This window comes from Pelodiscus sinensis, chromosome 2 (genome assembly GCF_049634645.1).
Source record: "Pelodiscus sinensis isolate JC-2024 chromosome 2, ASM4963464v1, whole genome shotgun sequence".
Lineage (NCBI taxonomy): Eukaryota > Metazoa > Chordata > Testudines > Trionychidae > Pelodiscus > Pelodiscus sinensis.
Genome location: NC_134712.1, coordinates 81,117,898 through 81,144,419, shown reverse-complemented (window position 1 = coordinate 81,144,419; position 26,522 = coordinate 81,117,898). Strand labels below are relative to the sequence as shown.

Below are 26,522 nucleotides of genomic sequence, written 5' to 3'. Positions count from 1 at the left end.
TACTAGGGATGTGAAGGAGTAGTTGACAATCCGATAAGCAAAGGCTTATCAGATAGTCGACAGGCTAGTTGACTGGTCGCCTCCCTCCCTTGCTCCCTCTATCAGAAAGAGGCAGCAAAAGGGGGAAGTGAAGGGGGTGCTACAAAGCGGCAATGCCATGTGGATCCTGGGGCCAGACCCCATGCTTCACATCACATGGCGCTGCTGCTTTGGAACACCGCGTGCAGCCTGGGGCCAGCTGGGGACCCAGGCTGCATGCAGCGTTTCAAAGTGGTAGTGCAGCATTGAGCTCGGGCTCAGCAGGGGCCCAGCTGACCCCGGACTCCACACACAGCGCTGCTGCTTTGATACACTGTGGAGAGCTTGGGGCCAGCAGGGGACTGTTTAATAATCTATGCAATTTGCATCAACTAATCAATTAGCCCTGCTAATTGATTAGTTGATGCAAATTGCATAGATTATTAAATTATCAAATAATTGAAATTTTACATCCCTAGAACATATACTAAATTAAACTGCCAAAGATAGAATTCAAAATCAGCCACTTGACTTTATTGTCCGAACCCTTACAAATGAGAAGCAGACTGAAGATATCAATTTATTCAAACATAACTATAGAACAGCTACTGTGTATGAAAATAAATGCTAAAAGCTCCTTAATCCAATTATTTAGGACAGTGGAGCCTCACAAAATAGGGAATTCCTGTAACATAATTGAAAGGTACAGTGTAAAATATCCCCATCTCCTTATTTTTGATGTTTGCCACTGAAAATCAAATTAAGTTGAATCTGACAAAGTCGGTGTAGCAAGATTGTGTGCCTTTATGTTAGAAACTGAGGAAAAATGTTTTAATTAAAATCAGCTGGAGAAAAGCAAAACATTTTAAAGGAAAAACAGAGAACGTGAAAATGATACTAAGAGTTGAAAAAAATCTCAATATTTAAACACAACAAGGAGTCTTGTGCCACCTCAAAGACTAAGATTTATTTGGGCATAAGCTTTCATGGCTAAAAACCACTTCATCTATAGTTTTTACCCACGAAAACTTATGCCCAAATAAATCTGCTAGTCTTTCAGGTGCCACAGGACTCCTCATTTTTGCAGATACAGACTAACTTGCTACCCTCTCTGAGAGGTCACAACATTTAGTCAGTCTACCGAGAAAGGATTGAACACACAAAGAAACTGAACTGCTACAAGCATACACCTGCTAAAATTGTTTTAGACAACACCAACTTGGAGAGAGAAAGACTATTGAGCAGGTAATAATGGATATATTTTAACTTCAGGCAAAATGAGTTATCAGTTTATTGCTAAGAAACAAAAGGGAATTTTTGTTTCATAGTTTAGTTTTCTGAAGAACTGATTTAGAGGAACTTTATATGCACCACTAGACATTTTTATGTAATTATATTTGTGCATAATCACACAACAGTCCATAATAATGTGTGTCAATTCAAATAGTACTAGTACTGAAGAACAATCTCTTTATCATGAAAGTTAAACGTACAAATACAGAATTATGTACAAAAAATAAATGCAGTGAAAAAGAAAACAATGTAAAATTTTAGACCTAAAAGTCCAACCAGTCCTAGCTTTTTCTCAGCCAATCACTCAGAGAGAATGCTGCCTGCTTCTGGTTTACAATGTCACTGAAAGTGAGGGTAGGCATTTGCACGACACTGTTATAGCTTGTGTCAAGATATTTACATGCCATATTCACTAAAGGTTCATGTGTCCCTTCATGTCTCAACCACCATTCCAGAGGCCATGCATCCACACATCATGGGTTCTGCTAGATAAAGATTCAAAGCAGAGCAGACCAACGCATGTTCATTTTCACCATCTAAGACAGATAGCACCAGAAGAAGGCCGATTTTCTTTTTTCGTGGTTCGACTTCTGTAGTTTCTGCATTGGAGTATAACTCTAAAGACTTCTGAAACTGTGTTCCACACCTTTATTTCACAGATTTTGGATGGCACTTATTCTTAAATCTTGGGTCAAGTGGGATAGCTATTTTTAGAAATCTCACATTGGTGCCTTCTTTGCATTTTGTCAAAACTGTAGTGAAAGTATTCTTAAAACATACTATGTGGTGGGTCATCATTCATGTCTGATATAACATGAAATACATGGCAGAATACAGGTGAAATAGAATATGAGATATACAATGATCTCCACCAAGGAGTTCAAACACAAATGTAATTTAACTATTTTCTTTTAACAAGAATCATCAGCAAGGAAGCATGTCCTCTGAAATGGTGGCCAAACATGAAGGGAAACATATCTGGCACGTAAAGACCTTGCAATGCTGGTTACAAAAGTGACAAACAAAAGCCTGTTCTCACATTCAGATGAAACTGTAAACAGGAAATATTATCATCTGTAAATGTAAATAAACTTGTTTGTCAAAATGATTTATTGAATATGAAGGACTGAGTGAACATGTAGGCTCTAAAGTTTCACACTGTTTTATTTATGAGTGTAGGGTTGTATCAAGAACTCTACATTTCTAAGTTACACTTCATTATGAGATTGCACTACAACAGAATTTCTCAAACTGTGGTCTGCAGCCCGGTACCGGTCCATGGAAAAAAAAATACCGGGCCTCAGAAAATTTTTTGCAAGAGAACTCGCCTCGCTGCCCCCAAACCCCAAGATGCAAGCCGTACTGATGCTACCTCCAGGGACCACGGAGGTAGCGCGGGCTTCCTGCGGGGTCGGGGGCAGTTCTGCAGCTGCTCACCAGGTCCCAGAAGTGTGCGGGCTGCTCTCCCTCCTGCCCCAACAGCCGGTGTGGTACCTAAAACACAGGTCCATCACGCACTGGGGACTTTGTTCCCCTGCTGCCTTCCTGGGTGTGGGGGAGTGGGTGAGGATCTGGGACTGTGTCAGCTCTGGCTGCTCGGGTGGCGCGTGCTGCCGTAGGGAGTGGAGGAACAATGCATGCGCACTGCCCGACCGGTTGGGGCTGGCGTAGTCCAGGACTGGGACTCCCCCTGCCCCCCACACAGGAAGGCATCAGGCGTGCAATGGACCAGCATGTCAGGTACTGCACCACTGTCTGGGGGACAGGGGAGCAGCCCGTGCACTTCTGGGGATCCTGTAGCTGCCAAGGCCCAAGGTATAGGTCCCTCCCCCCTCCCCCCCCCCCAGGCCCAACAAGTACCCTGCCCCAGCATGCACAAGCACCCTCTGCCTTGCCCCAGCACTCATTGGCACCCTTCCCCAAAACTCTGTTCCAGCACCCACAAGCACAGCTGGGGCCACATTAGTGAGGTTTGAGGGGTTTAGAGGGGTTGTGTTTTTGTATCTCACTTGTGTGGCTCCAACTGACTTTTCTGCGGGCTAAAGTTGGCACTGGAGGCTTTGGGAGGACCAGAAACAATTTATTCGCATAGTCATCATTTGCTTAATGAATATGCAAATAAATGTTACCAGTCCTCCAAAAGCTTGTGAATGGATTTAATGGTCCCCGGTGACAAAAAGTTTGGGAACCCTTGCACTACAATATTGGTATGAGGTGGTCTGAAAAATGCTATTTTGTATTCCTTTTTTACAGTATAAATAATAAAACGAGTACCTTATACTTTGTATTTTGTTATTACTGAAATCAATATCTTTCAAAACACAGAAAATCTTCACAATATTTAATAAATTTCAATTAGTATTCTATTTTTAGCAGTGCAATTATTTTTTTTAAATGACAATTTTTTTGACTTGTGTGAGTTACCTATGATTAATTGCTACATGCTGGCAACAACATAGTGTAGGACATCTTAGAAAGCATTTATGAGTACCTACCTGCCAAGTAGTTTTCAAATTTGACTTATCCAGCCCATTCCCTGAAACTCCTAAGGAATTTATGCAAGAGGCCGTGAGTGTCTGAATCTGATTCCCATATTGGTCTGTAACCATCACATCTATTAAAAAGAAAAGTTCTTATTTTTCAAAAAAAAAATAAATCTATAGCTGCACGTCTTCTTTAATAAGACAAAGCATGAATGTACATTATAGGTATAAAATCTATATAAAAGTGGAAAATAGTGGAAAAAATATTAATTTACAATGGCTATACCTGACAAGACTTCTCCTCCCCCCCAAACCTTTAGCAGTAAATCATTTCTTAACTTGACACAGAATAAAAACAAAAGTCTTCTTAATATTGAAATTCTTTTGAGAATACATTAAAGCACTGCCATCAACTGTCTTTTGCCTATTTTTCTTGCTTCAAATTAAACAGTTTTATTTCAAGATATATTTTTATACTGCCACAAAATACTCCTAATATTTTTAATTTCTAGAAGCTAGTTAAGTATTATCTTATACTTTTCAGACCATGTTGTGGTCCTTTACACATGCAGTTAAACTACTTGCACACCTCTCAATCCGCTGAAAAATCACCACAATGTATTATTTCACTAAGTGCTACTAAAAAAAATGAACGCATGTGAAATTGACAAATCAAATTTTAGAACAGAGTGGGGGTGAGGGAGGAAGGTTAGTGTCTGTGAGGTAATGATATAGGGGTGATAATAGGGGAAGTTTCTGTGAGGTAATGAAATTAGGGGTGATAATTGGGGAAGCTATCTTTGTAATGGCTGAGATAATTAGAGTCTTTGTTTAAACCCATACATAAAGTGTCATATTTAAGCATGAATGACAATTCTGAAGCTTCTCATTGAAGCCTGGAGTTTAAAGTCTCTTGGTAGCAATATGCATGTTTTAAGGTCAATGAGGGAATGGTCAGTCTGGCTGAAATGGCAAGCAACAGCTTTCTCTCTGTGAGAGAGTCTTATGTCTGTTTTGTGTGCATTGATTCTTTGGCTTGTATCACTTTGGTATATATGGTTGTGCTGATTTTCTTCCACATATTGATCTGAGGAAGTGGGTCTGGCCTATGAAAGCTCATCACCTAATAAACCATCTTGTTAGTCTTTAAAGTGCTACATAGTTCTGTCTTTTGTTTCAGCTAAATCAGACTAACACAGCTGCATCTCTATCACTATAGTTTTTCCTTATCTTCTTTCTCTACACCAGTCAAGATTTTATAGATCTCAGTCATATTCCCCTTAGTAGTCTCTTTTTCAAGCTGAAAACCTCTTAGTCTTATTAATTTCTCCTCAGAAAGCCATTCCATATCCCTTACAAATTTTGTTACCATTTCCTCAACTGTATCCAATATATCTTTTTTGAGATATGGCGACCACATGTACATGCAGTATTCAAGATGTGGGCATACCATGAATTTATATAGAGGTTATACGATATCTATCTATCCCTTTCTTAATTATTTCCAACATTCTTTTTTTGACTATGGCTGCATATTGCATGGATCTTTTTGGAGAACGATTAATAATAATTCCAAGATCTCTTTCTTGTGTTCTAACAGCTAATTTAGACTTCATTTTATATCCACGGTATCTAACAAGCTAGCCACATGTGGTTCTTTGGCCACTTGAGTGTGGCTAGTCATCCTATAGTGGCTACTGCTTCTGAACCGATTGGTCACCACGGTTTTATACTTATAAGTTGGGTTATGTTTTCCAGTGTGCATGACTTCGCATTTATCACAATTAAATTACATCTGCAATTTTGTTGCTCCATCACTCAGTTTTGATAGATCTTTTTGTAGCTCTTCATAGTCTGCCTGAGATTTACCTATCATTGTAATTTTGTGTCATCTACCAATTTTGCACCTTCCTGATTATCCTTTTTTCCATACCATTTATGAATATGTTGAATAGAACTGGTTCCAGAACAGACCCTTAGGGAACACCACTATTTACACATTTCTCCATTCTGAAAACTGCCCATTTATAACTACCTTTTGTTGCCTATCTTTTACCAATCCACAAGGAGGCTCTCTCTCTTATCCCAAGGTATCTTACTTTGCTTAAGAGATTTGGTGAAGATCCTTGTCAAAGATTTTCTGAAAATCTAAGTACATTATACCCATTGTATCCCCTTGTCCATGTTTGTTGACCCTCCTCAAATAATTCTAGTAGATTGGTGAGGCATGATTTCCCTTTACAAAAACCGCGTTGACTCTCCTCCCCTCCCCAAATTATGTTCATCTATGTGTCTGACAATACTGCTATTCACTCTAGTTTCAACTACTTTGCTCAGTACCAAAATCAGGTTTACCAGCCTGTAATTGCCATAATCATACCCAAAGCCCTTTTTACAAATTGGTGCCACATTAGCGATCCTCCAGTCATTTGCTAAAGAAGTGGATTTAAATGAAAGGTTAGCGACTACAGTTACTAGTTCTGCAATTTCACATTTGAGTTCCTTCAGAACTCTTGGGTAAATGCCATCTAGCCCGATGAGAACGATCTAGAACGATCTGCGCATGTGCGGATTGCTGGACAGCACGGCTGGCAAGCAGGACTCGCTGCAGTTTGGCGAGCCCTGCTTATTACTGTTTATTAATTTGTTCCAGCACATCTCAATCTAGGATAGCTACTCAGATGTCAATATAGAGATGATCAGATTTCTGAAATAAGGCCTGAAATAATATCATATTAGGATTTTTTAAACAGCATAACAAATAGAATAGTTACTTACTTTTAGTAACTGTTCTTCGAAATGCATTGCTCATGTCCATTCCAATATGTGTGTGTGTGTGCACCATATGCATGATCATGTACCACTTTTCCCTAGTGGTACCAGTCAGTTTGGCTGTGGTGCCCCCCTGTGGTGATGCCCCATGCAATTGCATATATATCCCTGCTCCCAAAGGAAGGAGACTGAGTCGAGATTCCGCCCTTCCGCACACCTTCAAAAGTTAGGCTTGGGCTCCGGCAACTGTTTAAAGTAACCTTGCCCTTGGGTAGAAGAGAAATGATGAGACCACATCCCATTATTCAGGTGGCCCCTGTGGAATCCGAGTCCTGTTTAGGGGGCCCAGGATAAAACCAGGATGGCTGATGCAACCTAACATGGCAACGCTGAGGACCTGGGGTGTGAATACCTAAGGACTTCAGGGTAACCCTGGAGTCTGTGAGACTGTGCAGTTGGGAGTCTGTGTTTTCAGCAAACAGGCCTGTCCATTGAACAGCAGGTCTTGAATTATGCACTGTACCCCCTCTGGGAGACTGGACACATGCAGCCATGAGTTGTATCTCATTGCTAGGATCATGGCCATCGAGCACACTGCCGAGGCCACAGAATCCATAGCCACCTGCAGGACCATCTTAGGGATTGTGCGGTCCTCCTGCAGCAATGCTGAGACCCCTGCCAAGTGGGAGAGGGCATTCTAGGAGTTAAATGAATACAGACAGAGCAGCTCTTGCTGGTTCAAGACCCGCAGCTGAAGCCTCCTAATTAAACAGACCTTCCACCCAAACAGGTCCAGCATCTCGGAGACCTTATTTTTTGGGGCAGGACCAAGCTGTTGGTGCTGTAACTGCATCCACCACCAATGAGCCTGGCTGAGGGTGGGTATACAGATGCTCATACCCCTTTCTGTGACACAAAATACCACCTCTGTACCCCCTTGGCCATGGGTGCAATGGAGGCCGGGGTCTGCCAGAGTACTTCAGTGGTCATCTGGATTGACTAGATCAGAGACCACCCCAAAAGAACCTCGGGCGAAATAACATTCATGACAGGGTAGGACTCTTCGACTACCTCCTTCTGCTGGGAGGTTGAGGCTTTGGGTCATGTGCCTTGGCAGTGCCTGGTGGGCTCTAGAGTCCATAGAGGATGGTGACAGGGTGGTACCTGCCATGGCTTCATCAGGTGATGACAAGAAAGAGGCCAGAATGGAAACAGGGTCATCCTGGCCTGCCTGCTCTGACCACATCCCCTGCCAGCTGGGGTTTGGGAAGAGGGATCATCAGTTGGGCGACCACCAGAGCTTATGTCTCCTGCCTCCTTGGGTCTGCATGGGAGGTGGGGTTGGGGTCACCAATGAGGCAGAAGGCGGGACCCTTGTCAAAGGTACCACTGAGGCAGTCAGAGAGGGCAGTCTCTTGGGAGTGGTGCTCAGAGCTAGAACAGTGCTGCAAGCTCCTGGAAATGAGGGACTCTGTCTCCACAATATACTCCGATATTGACGCAAACGGGGTTGATGCAAATGGTGCCAGAGAGCAGTACCGAGGCAAGCGGGCATGGACATTAAAGGAAGGATGGTGCTGGAGGATGCCAGTGCCAGAACAGTTGGCAGAGCCATAGTCAGTGCCAGAGCCAGTGTTGCTGTGCTCGGTGCAAAGCATGACTGCTGCATCAACACTACTGGCACCGTGAACACTGGTGCAGAAGGTGGTGTTGTCAGTGCCATCAAGACCATTGCCGTCCAGGAAAGGTGCTGCTTGAAACAATGCCCCAGAAGAACAAACAATAGGTGGAGGAATTGCCTTAAAACTAGCTTCTCTAAGTAACTTGAAGAAAACCACTAATCTACACAACAAAAACAGCCAAGGAATGTTATGCTAGGGACTACCTATCTGTGAAGAAAGAAGTTAGAAGCTCCAACGACCATCACTGGCGGAACGAAGGAACTGAAGTGGAGGTAGGGTCAGCAGGAGTATATATTGCAATGCCACAGAAGACCCGTTGGGTAACACCTGTGAAAAGCTTTCTGACGATCATGCACAGGGTGCATGCACATATATAAAGGAATGCACATGAACAATCACTTGAAGAATAAAAAAATCTTCTTGATGATCTGAGCTCTAGAGGGAGGAATGGGAATTTGGATTTACTTGTGGGTTTTGTCTTATAGAAGATATTTGTAGTACTAATTTTTTCAATATGAAATGTGATTAAAATCTTAGTAGGGAATAGTTTATTTAAAACTGTAGCTGCCTATTTTTATTGGACAACGTACACCAGAATTTCTGCCACATGCAGTTTGTACTGATAACGAGAGAATACAATATTAGAGATAAGAAAAACTCCACAATAAAGCATAGGAGTCTTAGGTACTCACCGATTTCACTTTGTAGCTCTTCACCCATCTGTAATGTATTTGGTCCTTTTAATTTGCATTTAATGTGTTTTGGCTCATCAGGAAGTGGTCTAAATTGACATACAATTGACTTGTAGTTCTTCATGTAAACTTATTTCAAACATACTTAACAAAAATAACTAATAACAATTGGAGTTTCAAAATTATATCCTTGCATATACTGTGGGGCTAAGTGTTTACATTTGATTTAATAATTGATGAACTTTTGAATTTTCACTTAATTCGCAACCAATGTGAACACTGTACGTATAATAAAATGTAAGGGAGCCTGGTTAAAACTTATTTTTCTGCTAATCTGTCTATCAATATTTAGTACAAATGAGATTGTTAATTGTGTTTTGTAACCAGACTGAATTCTGTTTCTGCTCTTCAATCTGGAACAGTAATTGTAACCAGATTAGGACCTAATAAAGTGTAGAGATGTAAATTTTAAAATATTTTTCTAGTTATAAAATCCATTAAAATCTGGATTGTGATTATGTGTCTTGATATACATAGGCAAAGATATCAAAATTTCATCCATAAAGAAAGGCATGCAGACCAGATTTTCCTTCAGTGCATTTTGACTGAACCAATGATGTTGGACTGAGGTATTTCTTATAAATGTATAGTATGTATAATCGTAGCACAAATAGTTAGTGAGAGGATGTTTGTCTTCCATGGGCATTGTCTGACTATGAACAGCTGAAGGAATCAGCACTCAAGCTATGTTCTAAATGAGGCCATGTCAATGATCAGATTAAGCGTTGTCTACTCTGTTTAGGATTGATTATTCTTAGAGAGATAGGGTAGGTGAGTAGGGATATGAAGGACTAGTTGACTAAGGGTACGTCTAGACTACCGTGTTTTGTCGACGGAAGTTTTGTCGACAGATACTGTCGACAAAACTTCCGTCGACAATTTGCATCCAGACACATGGAGTTCTGTCGACAAAGCAAGCCGCTTTGTCGACAGAACTCCGTAGTCTGGACGCAACGTTACAGGTAATAACACCTTCTGTCGACAGAACTCTGTCGACAGAAGGTGTTTTGCCTCGTAAAATGAGGTATACCAGCGTCGACAAAACCGCGGAGTTCTGTCGACGTTATGTCGACAGAACTCCGCGGTAGTGTAGACGCTGGTATTGTTTTGTCGACAAAAGTCCACTTTTGTCGACAAAACTAGGTAGTCTAGACACACCCTAACCTATAAGCAAATGCTTTTCAGATAGTCGACTAGTCGCTTCTCCCACCCTTGCTGCCTCTATCAGGTAGAGGAAGCATGGGGGGGGAGGAGGGGAGAAGGCCTTCAAAGTGGCAGCACCACATGGAGCCTGGGGTCAGCTGCTCCATGCGGTGCGCCGCTTTTAATGTCTTGGGGAGCCCAGTGTCAGGTTCCTCATGGCATTTCAAAGCGGCAGTGCCACTTGAAGCCTGGAATCAACTGGGGACTCCCCAGCTGACCCTGGTAGCACCGCACAGAGCCATAGGTCAGCGGAGGAGTCCCCAGTTAACCCCGGCCTTCGGTGGTTTTGCCTTTGATGTGTAGCAACAGCTTTAGGGCTACTGCTATGCTTCAAAGGCGGACGCGCCCTATCGATTAATTGAATAGTCAATGCAAAAATGCACTGACTATTTGATCAGTAAATTACTCTATACTTAACATCCTTATAGGTGAGATAATATTTTTTAATCGAACCAACTTCTTCTGGTGAAAGTGATAAGCTTTCAAGCTACCCAGAACTCTTCCTCTGGTCTGGGAAAGGTACTTAGGGTTTCACAGCAAAACACAAGGCTGAGCAGAACATATAGTTTAGTATAAATCATTAGTATATATTCTAATTGGATCGTTCAAGGTAAAGGCTGTATTTAGCTGAGAAAGAGCTCTAGGTCATTCAAAAGTTTGTCTCCGTCACCAACAAAGGTTGGTCCAATAAAAGATACTACACTAGTCATCTTATCTCTCTAATATCCTGGGACTGAAACAGCTAAAAGAACACTGCATACATTCTTCTCGGGGTATTAAGCCTTGTTCCTAAGCTAGTCCTTGGGTCCATCTAGAGGAGACCGAGGGAGAAAAAAAGTAATATTAACGTTGTATGGGCATCAAATAAGTCTTTGGACTCCAAACAGCCAGCTCATTTGGCACAAGCATTTAATGCCTACTATGTGAAGAGTCTAGTTTGGTAATGTTCACACCCAAGTCTGACAAAAATATTTTTTTCAGATGCAAAGATAAACCTATTTTATAAATAAATGTGCTTGAATCAGTTTCCTAAATACAAGCAGTTAAAGTTTCTATCAAGAGGAAGACAGAAGAATCACCTTATCAGATTAAAAAAAAAAAATCAAATAAAGATGATCTCTCTGTTGTTCTGTTTTGTTTCAGCAACAATTATTTTGTTTTTTAAAAACCGCTCTCCTAAAGAAGAATGGAGGTGGATATCTAATGAAAATCAAAATATATTCCCTCTAAGTAAGTTTGTACAGTCTTGTTCCTTCAGTGTTGGTTACCATTTTGTCTTTTGTGGATTTTGAGAACATCTAATTCTGCGGTTCCCAACCTTTTCCCGATGGGGACTCATTTTGACAATTCAAGAAGATTTGGTGACCCAAGGCAATTCAAAAACGGGGGGAGGAGGGGAGGCAGAGCCACCGGGAGAGACTATTGGTGACCCTTTTGAAATGGCGACCCATTTTTGGGTCCTGAACCATAGGTTGGGAAACCTGGTCTAATTGATGCAAATCTACCTTGCAAATATTATTTTTAGTTAATATTTGTACACTGCTTTTAAGCCATGAAGTTGTATAGATGCTGAAAGTAGGTTACATATTTAATAATTATTGCTTCCAATTGTTTGATACCTGTAATAATTTGCTCTGCACTCATGCTAGTATCTCCCTCTTGTTATAATCAGTAACAAGAGGTCAATGCTTTTCAACAATCCTGTTACACAGGCAACTAAATCCTAGCAATATTTTTCATCCACATCCTCCCTTAAAATGGATTTATATTCACAGGTGAACATCAGGTTATGTACATACACATGCTTTTCTTCACATACTGTTCTTTCTCTGAAATTATCATTTTTGCCATTGGATAGCCTATTTCATCCTTTAGAAAGTATAATTTCTTTCACCACATAAATTTCATTTGTTTTCTTTTTATAGAAAAGACACTAATTTTTTATTTTTAAAACAGTATTACAACCCTTTACAATAAGCATTATCAATAAAAGTGTGTTTTAAAAGAACAGACCTGACTGTAAATGAACTCTCCAAAGATACATGCTCATCATGGAATGCAATTAGGCAATAACGCACATCTTTTACAGATGTTGGTACTTTGACATCTGGCAGTAGTCCCTGAATCAGATGTTCTTTGTTAATCCTGGGTGTCCAGTTAACCTAAAACCAAATTATTTATTAACTAACCACTAGCTAGTCAATGTTCATCCTTTATTTGTACATACACATTATGGTTTTCAAGACTGAACTGTATATGTAAAAATGTACACAGCAGTAGCCTTATGCATTAAACCCTTGAATTTTTCCAACACCAACCTAGGTTTCCTGAATACTGAAGTTTACTTTGAAGAGAACTGACATTCAGCCTTTCTGATTGCCTAAATGCCACATTAACAGAGTCCCAATGCTATGGAACGTTACCAAGACAAAAGGTGAATCAATTCAATGGAGCTCTGCCTTGGTATAAAGCCCTACATCTGTATATAGGAGGAAAAACCATACGGGAATGTAAGTGCTTCATGGAGTAATTAGGCTTGACATAAATCTGACTAGGCTACTCAATGTTGGGAGAGCCCCAGAAGCCAAGATTGTGGGTTTGAAACAGGTATTGCTGGGATTAACAGGTTATACTGCAGGGTGGCTATGAAGAGTTGAGGAAGTTTTGCATTGGAGGAGGCATATCTTTATTTAAAAAAGAGTTTGAAAATGTTAACCTACTTTTCATAATGCATATTACTACAAAAGATGTTTTGAACAAAAAAGGGGCCTGTTCTGCAATTTTTACTCAGGCAGGATTCATACTAAATTTCAATAGACTTGAGGACAAGAAAGCCATACATTAATTAATAAAATGGGTTACATAATACATTAATGGTAATCAAATATGATGCATATTATGCATGTCTTACTCAATTCAACAAGCTGGTCATTAAGGATAGGTCTAGACTACATCCCTCTGGCACCAGAGGGATGTAAATTAGACATACTGAAATTGCTAATTAAGCGGGGATTTAAATATCCCACGCTTCATTAGCATAAAAATGGCCACCGCTTTTTGTCGCCATGGAGCTTTGGTGACAAAAAGCGGCAGTCTAGAAGCGGATCTGTCGCTCACTAAAGCCTTTGATGACAGATACTGTATACCTCGTTGTACAAGGCATAAGGGATCTGTCGTCAAAGGCTTTAGTGAGCAACAGAACCGCGTCTAGACTGCTGCTTTTCGTCGCCAAAGTTCCGTGGTGACAAAAAGCGGCGGCCATTTTTATGCTAATGAAGCGTGGGATATTTAAATCCCCGCGTCATTAGCAATTTCAGTATGCCTAATTTACATCCTCTGTTTACAGAGGGATGTAATCTAGATATACCCTAAGTGTATTTACCCCCTATGGACATTATTTTAACTTTTTTTAAAAATTTGGTATCAAACAATCTTATTAAATGAGAAAAGTAACATTTCCATGTTTTTACAGTGCTCCAGGTGAGGTTATGAATTCTACAATAAAACACCCAGGGTTGGCTTGTCAGTTGATTGAGGCTTGGGGTTGTGGGACTATAAAAGTGCAGTGTAGACATTCAGGACTGAGCTGGAGTCCAGGCTCTGGGATCATGCAGTAAGGGAGTTCCAGGCTCCAACCACGCCAAAATATCTACTCTTCAACTTTGCGGTCCAGTAATGTGTATCTGCTGACAAGGATCAGCCAAGGGAGTTTTAATGTTATGTCAGTATATCATGAGACTCTCAGTTGGAATGTTGCTCATGCACCTTATTTTTAAAAAAAGAGAGAATAAACCCCTTGTAAACAAGCCAGTACATTTTTGATTGTTTCTTCTGTGTTCCATCTACTTTGAATTCATCATAAAGATTCTTCTAAAATACCCACCTTAATTTTTTCTGCTAGAGCTGAAGTTATGATGATCTCTCGTTCTCCTTCATCATACATTTGAAAGATAAGATTGTGCATGACATCCCCTGCAATCCAGTTAATTTCATCCTGATGCTTGATTTGAATAGCCTTTTGTCCTTCCACACTAAAAATCTGTAGTCTTGCAACTTGACTACTGGGGAGCAATTTAATAGTCTTTTCCACTGGTGGCACATCTTTACAACTCTATGAATGGCAAAACACATTTAATGCAACATAAAGAAGACATGAAATAAATACTTGTACCAGACTAAGTACTATGTAAAGGACTAATCTGACCAGTTCAGATCCAAGGATCCCATATCCTTCCTACAACATCTAAAATCTAGGTGAAGCAACCATACAGGGATCTAGCTAGATCCTATTAGGAAACAGAGAAATACTTTGAGATGCATAATCCCTTACAGTATTCCACTGTGGGCTGCTCCTGAGATCAAAGAATTCTAGTCAGTAAAGTCCATTGGTCTGCACCTGTGCCCTTGCTCTCCCTGTGCTGTGAGTATAAGATGCAGTGTATATCTAGGCTTCTCCAATTCCTCTCCTTACTCTGAATCATAGAGGAGACAAAACAGCAGACAAAGAGGACAGTGATAGGGACATCACATCTCAAAAACCTGCAATTATAAAGGTAACTGCCCTTTCTTCATCAAGTACTGTGCCTCATGCGTATTCCATCGTGAATGACTGACAAACAGTATGGAAACAGAAGGAAGGTCAGAGGATCCAGGAGACAATGGTGCTTGTAGAACCACTGTCTCAAAGGATTCATCAGTGCAGGAGGCTTGGACCAATATGCATTGCTCAGAATGTGTGGATCAAGCTCCACATGGGTGCCTTGCATATATCAAGCACAGGTACTTCTAGAAGTGATGCCACCAAGGCTGCTGCCTTGCTCCTGTATAGTGAGACAGTAGTTCAGTGGGGGAAAAAGGTGGGCCTCCTACTTAAAAATGTAGGATACAGCTGGAGATACACTTGTAGAAAAATGCTTGTCCTCAGGCTAGTCCCGCTATGGCACAAGACAGTCTAGATGACCTTCTGATCTGTTTTCTTCTCTGTAGGTAAAATACCAAAGCTCATCTAATGCTGAAAGAATGAAGTCTCTGTGCTGAAGATGTGGTATTTTGGAAAGAACAAAGGTAAGTGGATAGCCTGTTTATGTGAACTTCTGAAACTACCGTAAGCTTGAATTATAGATGTAATCATAGCGAGATCCTATATTTATGAAATACAGCGCAAAGAGTCCAGCTTACCTGACCAAGATGATGCAATAAAAAAAAGCAACCTTCATAGTTAGGTGATGCATGAGACAGCTAAATAGGGGGTTTGAAAGGTGGCTTGGCAGGTACTGAAATTACAGATTGAACCTCTCTGGTTTGGGGATCTCTGGTCCAGCAACATCCGTGGGCCAGGGAGCAGAGCTCCGCTGGGGGTAGGTAGCTTGGTGGCTGTGGCGGCAACACTGACCAGCGGCTGGGAGCGAGGAGCCCAGCCAGAGCAGCGAGCCCAGCAACTGGGATCCTGACAGCTGGGGCAGCAGCGTGTAGAGCCCAGCTGGGACAAAGAGTTTGGCCAGAGCAGTGGTGCTGTCCAGCGGCCGGGGGAGTGCAGAGCCTGACTGGAGCACTGAGTCTGGAGGCTGAGGCAGCAGTGCTATCCAGCAGCCAGACACATGCAGCCCAATCGGGGCAAGGAGCCCAATGGCAAGGGGCGTGTAGCCCAACAGGCAGGGTCAGAGTCTTTGGCCAGCAGCAGTGCTCATAGGTGAGGAGAAGAGCCCACCGCATCTGCTGACAGACCCCGGAGAGACCAGAGTCCATCAGTAGAGGGTCCAGAATTGATTTCCTGTGGTCCAGCCAACACCCTTGTTCGGGACCACTTGGGTTTAGAGGATGCCAGACCAGAGAGATCCAACCTGTACTAAAATTAAGGTTCTGTTGAACCTTACTACCAGTGGGAAAATTCTAATTAAGATCTTTACTCACCCAGTCACCTTCCAATCAAGTTCTTAAAGAAAAAGTAAAACTAAAGATCAAGAAGCTACTCACTGGAGCGTGACAAGTGCTGACAGCTATCATCAGATGAACCTGTACTGAGCTAAAGGAAGGACCTGCTGTTCATTGTTATTGCTCTCAATTACGAAAAAATTGTGCTAGGCATCCACTGAAGTGTTTCTCTAAGTTCGGTGGCATTTCCATGTACGCTGGTTTACGTTACAGTTCCTTAGTGTCCTGTCAAAAGTATCTTATGATAGAAGAGGTGGGATAGAGAGTTTGGTAGTTGCAGAGGAAGTGTACTGGGCATTATATCTCCATTTCTGCATCCTCTGTAATTTGGATTGTGACGCTTAAATGGTCTGGTGATAGAAGGCTTGCAGGGTTGCTTATGATACTTTCTCTTCAGGATTGGTATATACATACATACCCAGGAAGCAAAGGATTACCCTGGAGCAGGGGTGAGCAAACTATGCCTCGTGGGCCGTATACAGCCTATTAAGACTTTTAATCCAGCCTTTAAGATTATTAGTTTGGCAGTACAACACGGCTAAGGCAGACTCCCTGCTTGATATGGCCCTGTGCCACTCCTGGAAGTGGCTGGCACATTTCTGCAGAGGGCTCCATGTGCTGTCCTCCCCAGCAGGTGCTACTCCTGCAGCAACCCCTGGCCAAGTATGAAGCTATGAGGGCAGTGACTACAACTGAGGGCAGCATGCACAGCCACCTCTCCCTTGCCCCTCGAGCTGCTGCTGGATGTGCTTCCGATAGTGGCATAGAGCCAGGGCATAGGGTGAGCCTGCCTTAGCCCTGCTACATTGCCAAGCAGGAGGAACTCTGGAGTGAAACCAGAGAGTAGGACTTTAGAGGTGAAAGAAGGGACTCCGGGCTAGGACAGAGGCTTGGGGCATGGGAAGTTGCGAGGGCTTCCATTGTGGGTGTGGAGTCTGGGGTGACGCTGGGGTATGCTGTGCAGAAGGGTGCTCTGAAATGTGACCAAGTGGTTCAGAGTCCTGGATGGGGCTCAAGGGTGGGTTAGGGGTTGAAGTGCAGGGTATGGATTACAATTATCTCATGTTGCCCCCCAGGAAGCAGTGACATCTCCCTCTGGCTCCTAGGCAGAAGTGTAACCACAAGACTCTGTGCACTACCTGCAGGTGCTGCCCTCTCCATTCTCATTGGCCACAGTTCCTGGCCAACAGGAGTTGCTGAGTTGATGCTTGGTACAAAGACAGCAGGCAGAGCTTCCATGGCTGCCCTATAGGTAGGAGCCAGAGCAGTTGTCAGCAGCTTCCCAGGAACCACATGGAGCCTGTCTGTGCAATCAACCAGACTTTTAATGGCCTGGTCAGCGATGCTGATCGGAGCCACCAGGGTTCTTTCTGAAAGGGTGTTCCAGTCAAAAACTGGTTGCCTAGCAATCCTTCTTACCAAACTGAAAAAAGCAATTTTATTTGGAAAATAAAGATTGGATTTTATCTCTTTAAAGGGAAGAAGGCGTTTATAGGTTAACTAATCTCTGATTTTAAGATAAAACCAACTAAAATTCCTCATGTTTTAACCTCAATTATTGGGTTAAAAGGGATAATGGCTGGCGACAGAAGCAAGCTTCTTTGAACTACAACCTGTGCTGGCTGAGAGGGGTTATTAAATAACAAGAATTAGAAAAAAAAAATTTCCATTATTAACATATTATAAGAAATATAAAGAAAACAAAGCACAGAAAAACATCAAGATGATAGAAACAGACGATTAAAAAAAACAAAATATTTTATCTAACACAAAAACAGAGTAAACTGCAAACTCCTTCACTGATGTCTTCTCTTTGCACCTGTTAATGACTGCAATTTTTTTCAAATCTCGAAGTTCTACATTTTATAAGTACAATTTTTGTTTATGTTGTGCTTTTTAGATTAGTTTTCCAAAGCACTATAAACTAGTCACTATATACTATGCCAAGGAAAACAAGGAAAATATTTTTAGCTAAAGCAATTTCTGCAATTCCTTCTCTTGACTACTTTAAAAAAATACTCATTTCTGAAAGTATTCATGTATAAGTACAACACATGTCCTGTTCCTTGCTCAAGAATAGAAATATGATGTTTGATCACACTAAAAGGCAATGAAACTCAACTTGGGAAGAACATATCAGGCTGGACACCCCAAATCAATAGGTAGGAAATACACCTGGAAGATGGGGGGGATATTCTCTGCCTTCCCCAAGCTGGAAAGGTGTGGGGAACAGAGGAACAGATTGGCTCTTACATGCCCCATCGCTCTAATTTAAAGCACACCTGTGCTTTTGCAGTCCATTTTCAGGTGCTTCATGGCTGCCCCACCCTTCTTCCATTCCTGCATTTGCATTATATTGAGTTGCATGTAAAAAATATTGTGGCTATAACCAATTGCTTATTTGGGAGATTATGAAGGAATTTTCTCTCTCAATGTGCCAAACTGGCAGATATCTGGTGAGATTTTCACAATCACAGAAGCATTTTGTAGACAAAAGTTAGGCAAAAGAAATAGAGATGGAAAACCGAATGTTATGAAATAGTACTGGATATTTAGTTCATCACAACCTGTGGCTGGCACCTAGAGTAGATAAAGGCTAGAAAAGCTGGCTCCCCAAGGTAAATGAGACCTGGGATTTCACTGATGTACCTTATGCCTTTAAGAAAAAAGGGAGACCTAAAACTGTCTAAGACAGAGGTTCCCCCTTAGTAGTCTCTAACCTCTTTGCATGGAGTGGAAGTAGAAAGAATGAGCCCTAGAGAAGGTCTAACGTGACTTACTGATTATAGGATAGAAGTTCTTTAACTCTGTACTGGTCTCATTTAACTCATTTGGGGTGTGACTGAATAGGCATATAGCAACACCACTCCATTGTGAAGTTCATAAAACTGCTGTCTGCCATTTAAATTCATCCTTAACTCTTTCATTTCCATGCACCCCCCTGATCAATACTTACTGGTATTTCAATCCTTGCTTTGAGCATCTGGTCTTTCTTTATATTCTGTACATGCACAACAGGTCCAGTTAAAATATTTGTTCCAGCATTACTGCAATCCACGGCATATACAGGAAGGTTCGGAGCACCTACAAACTATTTAAAATGCAAAATTATATGTAAATATAGTAGCATATAAATAAGATAAAGTATTACTTATGCAACACCAAAAGTAAGAATGCATAAGGTTAGAGATTTTCTGGATTTCTTAGAATCCAGAAGAAACAGGAGAGGCCTAGAAAGATAAGGATTACAACTGTGACTGAAATACACATATAATAATGCATATCTAATAATGCATATGAACATATTATGAACAAGCACTAGTCCTTCCTTAATTATAGCAAGAAGGTAGTTTAGTCTTAAACAATGGTTAACAACCCATCAACATTATCTTAATATAGGTGCAGTTTACATTCGAAAACTTTTACTAATATATCTACACTAGCAAACCATTCTGTCCACGCCCATCTTATACTGACAGTACAGTTTATATCAGTCTGTGGAGTGAAATAAAGTATACTGGCAAAAGACAATTTTATGCTAATTTAACTGCATTTACTCTACGTGCTTTGCTATTATAGAAATGCCACAAGAAAACCAAACAAAATCCCACCAAACAAACATCCCCAAATCATTAACTGACAGCTAGTTTCTAGTGTACACCTGGCATTAGGATACATGAATAATATACTATTTGTTTTTATATAAATTAGCCTGCATTTTCATCCCTCATTTTAAAAATATTTTGCCGTAAACTATTTTTTTCAGTGATTCATGTGTCTCAAAAACTTAAACATTTTGATATATGCTCTAAAATGGAGTGAATTTACCCATCGTTCATAAAATACAAAAATAAATTTAAGTTTGTAATATGCATAAACAATACACACATGAAAATCAAAATGAAAATGTTCTTGTTTAACTTTTTTAAGTTGCCTACAGTGAGTTTATTTCTGAAAAAGATAAATACAGGAAATAGTTTAGAGTAGTTAAAAATACTAACTTCTGCAGTTATTTGCAGATAGAAACAACCAATAATAAAAATAACTCTCATATAATATATTGCAAATAATAGATTATTCTCTTATGTTAATGAGGCATTAGATAATTCCAGACCAAAAATAAATTTAAGCAGTTTCTCTCTCTCTAAAGCATAACCTGCAGTATCTTAATACTGTTAATAAAATATCCTCATCCCAATATCCCTAGGACCTAAATGGTCAACACCAATAGATCGGGATCTACTGGTAGATCCTGGAGCCTCTTACAGGTGACCCTGACTAGTTTGGCTGGGAGGCTGTCTTCAGCGCCTCTCCTCCCATTGCTATGCCGCTCCTGCCCTCTCTGTCTTCAAGCTACTCCCAGGAAACTCCTGCTTGCTATGCAGGGTGGAAGAAGGGGGTGCTGATGTCCGGATGTCCTTCTCCTCCTTTCCATGTCCACAGAGTGAACAGGGTGGGGCCTTGGAGAAAGGGTGGTGTAGGTGCAGGGCCACTGGTGTAGGTGCAAGGCCACAGGGCAAGGGTTTTTGGCTTTGAGGTAGATTCTGAATAGACTAAAATTCAAAAAGTGATCTTGTGCTTAAAAAGATTGGAGACCACTGCCCTGAAATATCAGTTTCTTGTAGCTCTGATACCTTAAGCCTGATCTATGCTATGAGATTAGTTGAAGTTAGCGGTGTTAGTTCGATTTTATAATTGAAGTATCCACACCAACCCCCTTCCACCAACTTAAAGGCTTTTAAAATAAACTACTATACTCCACCTTGATAAGAGGAGTAGTGCAAAATTTAAAATTTCCAGGGCCAAATTTGGGGGAGTAAACACAACAGTGTTCAAATCAACTCTTGGACTACAGAAGGTGTCCTACAGTGCCTCAATGTGACCACTTCATCCAGCACTTTCAACTCTGCTGCACTCCCAGGTGCATAGGAAAAGCCCCTCGAGCTTCTGAATTTCAATTTCTGTTTTTGGTCATTGTGGCAAGCCTTGCAGGAGAGTCGTCCTGTTCACTGGGGTATCCATTCCAGGCCCTGTGATTTGGGGAGCCCTGTAGTGCCTAGGGTGATCTGGGGGATTACCAGGGAGCCTGGCAAGCAGAAAGGGGTGAGGTTTGCTCCCACACTCACAAGCAGTGGTTGGAGCCATGGAAAGCAGTGCAACCACTCCACTGTGGTGTGGAAGTGGAGTGATGTGCCTGAAAACCAGGCTCAGCAGAGTGCACCTAGCTGGGGCCAGGTGAGTCTGCTTCCCATCACTGCAGTGAGTGCAAGGAGGAGGAAGGACAACCCTTGCTGCTGGCACTAGGTAGTCTCCTGGGTTGTATCGCTTGAGGGAGGCGCTTGGGAAAAAGATGGAGTGGGGGCAGAAAGAGGTAGGATAGGGTTGGGATAGGATGGAGTAGGGCAGAGCGAAAAGGCAATTCCTAAGGTGGAAAAAGGCAATTCCTAAGGTGGAGGGGGGCTTGTTCTGGGCCCTACATCAGCTTAAAGATGGCATTGCCCAAGAGTATACCTGACCATGAATACCAATGTTGCAAATAAGCAGCTGCATGGAGCATTCAAGGAGATACAGAATCCAATTTCCATGCGAAGAGAAGAATCTGTGCAGGCAGAACTTTGACGCAGCAGAAGAAAAGGGGATATGCCAGTATCACACAGGATATGGTGGAAAAAGGATACACTAGGGACATCCAGAACTATCATGTGAAAATAAAGGAAGTCAGGCAAGCATAGCATAAAGCAAAGAGTCACTCTAGGTCAGAACTACAGACACGCCGCTTCTATGAATGGCGGCACTGGATTTGGGGTGGGTGGGGAGCACTACCCTAGAACTGTCAGCAGCAGTTCTCTTCAGGCAGTCTTGGACAACAACAGGAGGACAATGTAGATGAGAAAGAGGAGGAGGAGGAGAATGCTCAGCAGATAAGCAGAGGATCCATGCTCACTGACAGTCAGGACCTTTACCTAACACTGGAGCCAATCCCCTGCCAGGGCCTACTGCTGCCAAACCCTAATGGTGGGGAGAGCACCTCTGGTAAGTGCACATTTGTAATCATGCTAGACTGGTTAAGTATAATTAGGTTTAATCTTTGATCTTCTTTGAGCAAGTGGAAAACAGTGGGGCCAGTATACCTACACAGTAGGAGCTCCCAGGACCAGTTTGTAAACATGCCTGGAGATGGAGTGAGGACCTTCCCTCCACATCTCTTAGCATCACTCCAGCACAAAGAAGAGCAGCATAACATCCAGGATAAGGTCATGCAGCATTCAGTTCCTATTATTCTGTGTGATTCAGAGAAGACTGATATCGCGCATGGTGATCTGGGTGAAATGGGGGCAGTTTTGTAATTGATAGCAACCTGTTTGCGCATCCCAAACAAATGATGACCCAGGGTGTGCTGTTCTGTTTTCGATGGCTTGAAGGGATCACCCCGTGCTATGCAGGCCGGTGGAGGAGCGGTGGCATCTGAGCTCCTCTGCCTCAAATCCACTGCTGTATGGGACAGCGGGCAAACTATGGAAGTAAGTGGTTAGTTGACTAAAGGATAAGCAGAAGCTTATCAGTTAACACTATTGACTAGTCGCATTCCCTCTTCCTTTATGCTACAGGCATAAAGGGAAACAAGACGACCTTTTATAAATACATTAAAAGCAAGAGGAAGACCAAGGACAGGGTAGGCCCACTGCTTAGTGAGGAGGGAAAAGCAGTAACAGGAAACTTGGAAATGGCAGAGATGCTCAATGACTTCTTTGTTTCGGTCTTCACCGAGAAGTCTGGAGGTGTGCCTAACGTAGTGAATACAAGCAGAGAGAGGGTAAGTTTAGAAGATAGGATACACAAAGAACAAGTTAAAAATCACCTAGGAAAGTTAGATATCAGCAAGTCACCAGGTCCTGATGAAATGCATCCCAGGATACTCAAGGAGCTGATAGAGGAGGTATCTGAGCCTTTAGCTATGATCTTTGAAAAATCATGGCAGACGGGAGATTCCAGAAGACTGGAAAAGGGCAAATATTGTGCCCATCTATAAAAAGGGGAATAAGAACAACCCAGGAAACTACAGACCGGTCAGTTTAATGTCTGTCCCAGGGAAGATAATGGAGCAGGTAATTAAGGAAATCATATGCAAACACTTGGAAGGTAATAAAGTGATAGGGAATAGCCAGCATGGGTTTGTGAAGAACAAGTCATGCCAAACTAATCTGATAGCTTTCTTTGATAAGATAACGAGCCTTGTGGATAAGGGAGAAGCGGTGGATGTCATATACCTAGACTTTAGGTAATGCATTTGATACTGTATCGCATGATATTCTTATTGATAAACTAGGCAAATATAACTTAGATAGGGCCACGATAAGGTGGGTGCATAATTGGCTGGATAACCGTAGTCAGAGAGTTGTTGTTAACGGTTCTAAATCCTGCTGGAAAGGGATAACAAGTGGAGTTCCTCAAGGGTCTGTTTTGGGACCCGTACTGTTCAATATCTTCATCAATGATGTAGATATTGGGATAGAGAGTACGCTTATTAAGTTTGCAGATGATACCAAACTGGGTGGGGTTGCAACTTCTTTGGAGGATAGGGACATAATTCAAAATGACCTTAGCAAGTTAGAGAAATGGTCAGAGGTAAACAGGATGAGGTTTAATAAAGAGAAATGCAAAGTGCTCCACTTAGGAAGGAACAATCAGTTCCATACATACAAGATGGGAAGCGACTGTCTAGGAAGGAGCATGGCGGAAAGGGATCTAGGGGTCATAGTGGACCACAAGTTGAATATGAGTCAACAGTGTGATGCTGTTGCAAAAAAAGCAAATATGATTCTAGGTTGTATCAACAGGTGTGTTGTAAGCAAAACTCGTGAAGTCATTCTGCCGCTCTACTCTGCACTAGTTAGGCCTCAGCTGGAGTACTGTGTCCAGTTCTGGGCACCACATTTCAAGAAAGATGTGGAGAAATTGGAAAGGGTACAGAGAAGAGCGACAAGAATGATTAAAGGTTTAGAGAACATGACCTATGAAGCCAGGCTTCATGAACTGGACTTGTTTAGTTTGGAAAAAAGAAGATTAAGGGGGGACATGATAGAGGTTTTCAAATATCTAAAAGGGTGTCACAAGGAGGAAGGCGAAAATTTGTTCCTCTTGGTTTCTGAGGACAGGACAAGGAGTAATGGGCTTAAAGTGCAGCAGGGGAGGTTTAGATTGGACATTAGGAAAAAATTCCTAACTGTCAGGGTGGTCAAATATTGGAATAAATTGCCAAGGGAGGTGGTGGAATCTCCCTCTCTGGAGATATTTAAGAACAGGTTAGATAGACATCTGTCAGGGATGGTGTAGACGGAGCTTGATCCTGCCTTGAGGGCGGGGGGCTGGACTCGATGACCTCTCGAGGTCCCTTCCAGTCCTATGATTCTATGATCCCCCCACTGCTGCTCTGCATTATAAAGGACAGGGAGGCTGGCACCCGATGTCGCTAGAGTAGTCCCATGTCCCATAAGTCTTTCATTTCTCAGCATAACCACCCTTTGCTCCTGCTGCTGCTCTTCATTATTAAGGAAATGGAAGCCAGCGTGGACAACTTCCCTGTCCTTTATAATGCAGAGCAACAGCAGGTGAAGAAGAGGGTTATGCCAAGGAATGAGACACCCGTGGGACCAGGAACTGTCCCAGCAACTGTGTGCCGGATTCCCTGTTCTTTATAATGCAGAGAGGCAGCAGGGGAGATTATGCTGGGATCCAACATGAGCCAGACTATGCTCTGGAACTACCTACCCTTATCGACTAATTGAGTAGTTGATGGAAAAAAAAAAATCTATTGACTACTCAATTAGGAATGTAACCACATTTTAACATCCCTAGGGCAAACCCCACCTGACAATGCTTTTCTGTGCCCTTCAAACACAAACTCACTGCCCCCATTTGGAAAGGCAAACACACAATGAGGGCTGTAGAGGCAAAATCCTCTCTCAGATGTTTCACAGCAGAAGCAAAAGAACTCTCCTAACAAGTTGCTTACCATGACTGCCTGCAAACTAAGTTCCGCTGCTCAGTGCTCTGCCATATTTTAGCCTTTGCTGGCACACACTCAATTTAAAAAAAATTGTCCTTGTACCTAACAAGTGTGCTTTGTGCTATTCACCGTAAAAGAGTTAACTTTCTGTATTTTCTATAAAGTCTACACTTATTTTTTTCCTAATGCAGCAGGCGGCCTGTTAGTGGCATTTGCCCCATCCGTTAGGCTTTCACAGATTAGAAGGCAAAATAACTCATAAATGCTACAAAATGTTTAACAAGTTCATATAATCGGTCAGCACTGATAGGGCCCAATTCAATGTATAGAACTGCACACTGCTAGGAGTCATCCGCATCAAACAGGAGGAAAGACGAGCATTCACGGAGCATGAGCATAACACACAGGATGAGATGTTCAGGCTCATAGGGGAGCAAACAGACCTGATGAAGCACCTGGCAGAGGTGCAGGAAAACCAGCTAGAGCACAGAGCCCCCTTGCATCCATTGATAAAACACGTCCTCCTCCCTCAGAAGTCCTAAAATGCAGCGTGGGAGGAGGCAAAGGGGAGAGATAGGGAGTGACCTGGGAAGCCATTCACTCAATGCTGAGGATTGGCTCATGGAGCAGAAGGATGTTATTCCCACAGCTTTAGTAGTTACAAAGGACATTTGTAATAAGACATGCACCCTTGTGCCCCTCCCCCATGTTATTAGCCCCTTGTAATGCTCACAACTGCTTTTCTATAAAGTGTTTTCTGAGTTCACTGTGTTGCCTAAATAAAAATGCATTATTTCAGAACAGTATGATGTTTATTCACCTTCCCAACTAGGATAATGGTGGTAGTGGGAAGAGGGAGTTTACAGGGCAATGGTGGGCAGCTTGGTAATGAGCAATGCACAACTGCCACATTAATGTCTGGCCATTCATTAAAGTTGTTTTTTAAAGTATCTCTGATGTGCAGTGAACCTCAATGTGATCTTATTGCTCTGGTGTCTGGCTGCTCAAAATTGACTGCCAGGCGATATGCCTCCATCGTTCACTCTGCCAGAAACTTTCCCCGCTTACTTTCAAAGCTATTATGCAGCACAAAGCAAGCAGTAACAACAATGGGAATAAGGCTTTCACTGAGGTCTAACCTAATCAGGAAACTGCACCATTATTCTTTTTAATGGTCAAACACACATGGTACCACCATTCTACACTTGCTCAGCCTATAGTTAAGCTGCTCCTTCCTGCTGTCAACACTGCCACTATTTGACTTCATGATCAAGGGGTAGGCTGGGTCTCTAAGGATTTCACTATCTTTTAATGGTAATTTTCCCCATTGGAAAAGAAAGTGCCACCTTGCAACTTTCTGAAGAGATCTAAGTTCCTAAAC

At 42.0% G+C, this 26,522-nt stretch overlaps 1 protein-coding gene across 3 annotated transcripts in view; it reads right to left on the bottom strand.

The window, feature by feature from the left end:
• SMCHD1 (structural maintenance of chromosomes flexible hinge domain containing 1) overlaps positions 1-26,522 on the bottom strand; it is a 202,347-nt gene that overhangs the window by 95,598 nt on the left and 80,227 nt on the right. For all 3 annotated transcript variants that reach the window (XR_012901535.1, XM_075920926.1, XM_075920925.1), the window contains exons 24-28: positions 19,091-19,225; positions 14,087-14,314; positions 12,217-12,365; positions 8,941-9,029; positions 3,807-3,925 (exon numbers count right to left, since the gene is read on the bottom strand). Coding sequence is in view for 2 of the 3 variants with exons in the window: in XM_075920926.1 (XP_075777041.1) it covers positions 3,807-3,925; positions 8,941-9,029; positions 12,217-12,365; positions 14,087-14,314; positions 19,091-19,225 (720 nt within the window). In the remaining variant the exon portion in view is untranslated. The remainder of the gene's footprint in view (positions 1-3,806; positions 3,926-8,940; positions 9,030-12,216; positions 12,366-14,086; positions 14,315-19,090; positions 19,226-26,522) is intronic.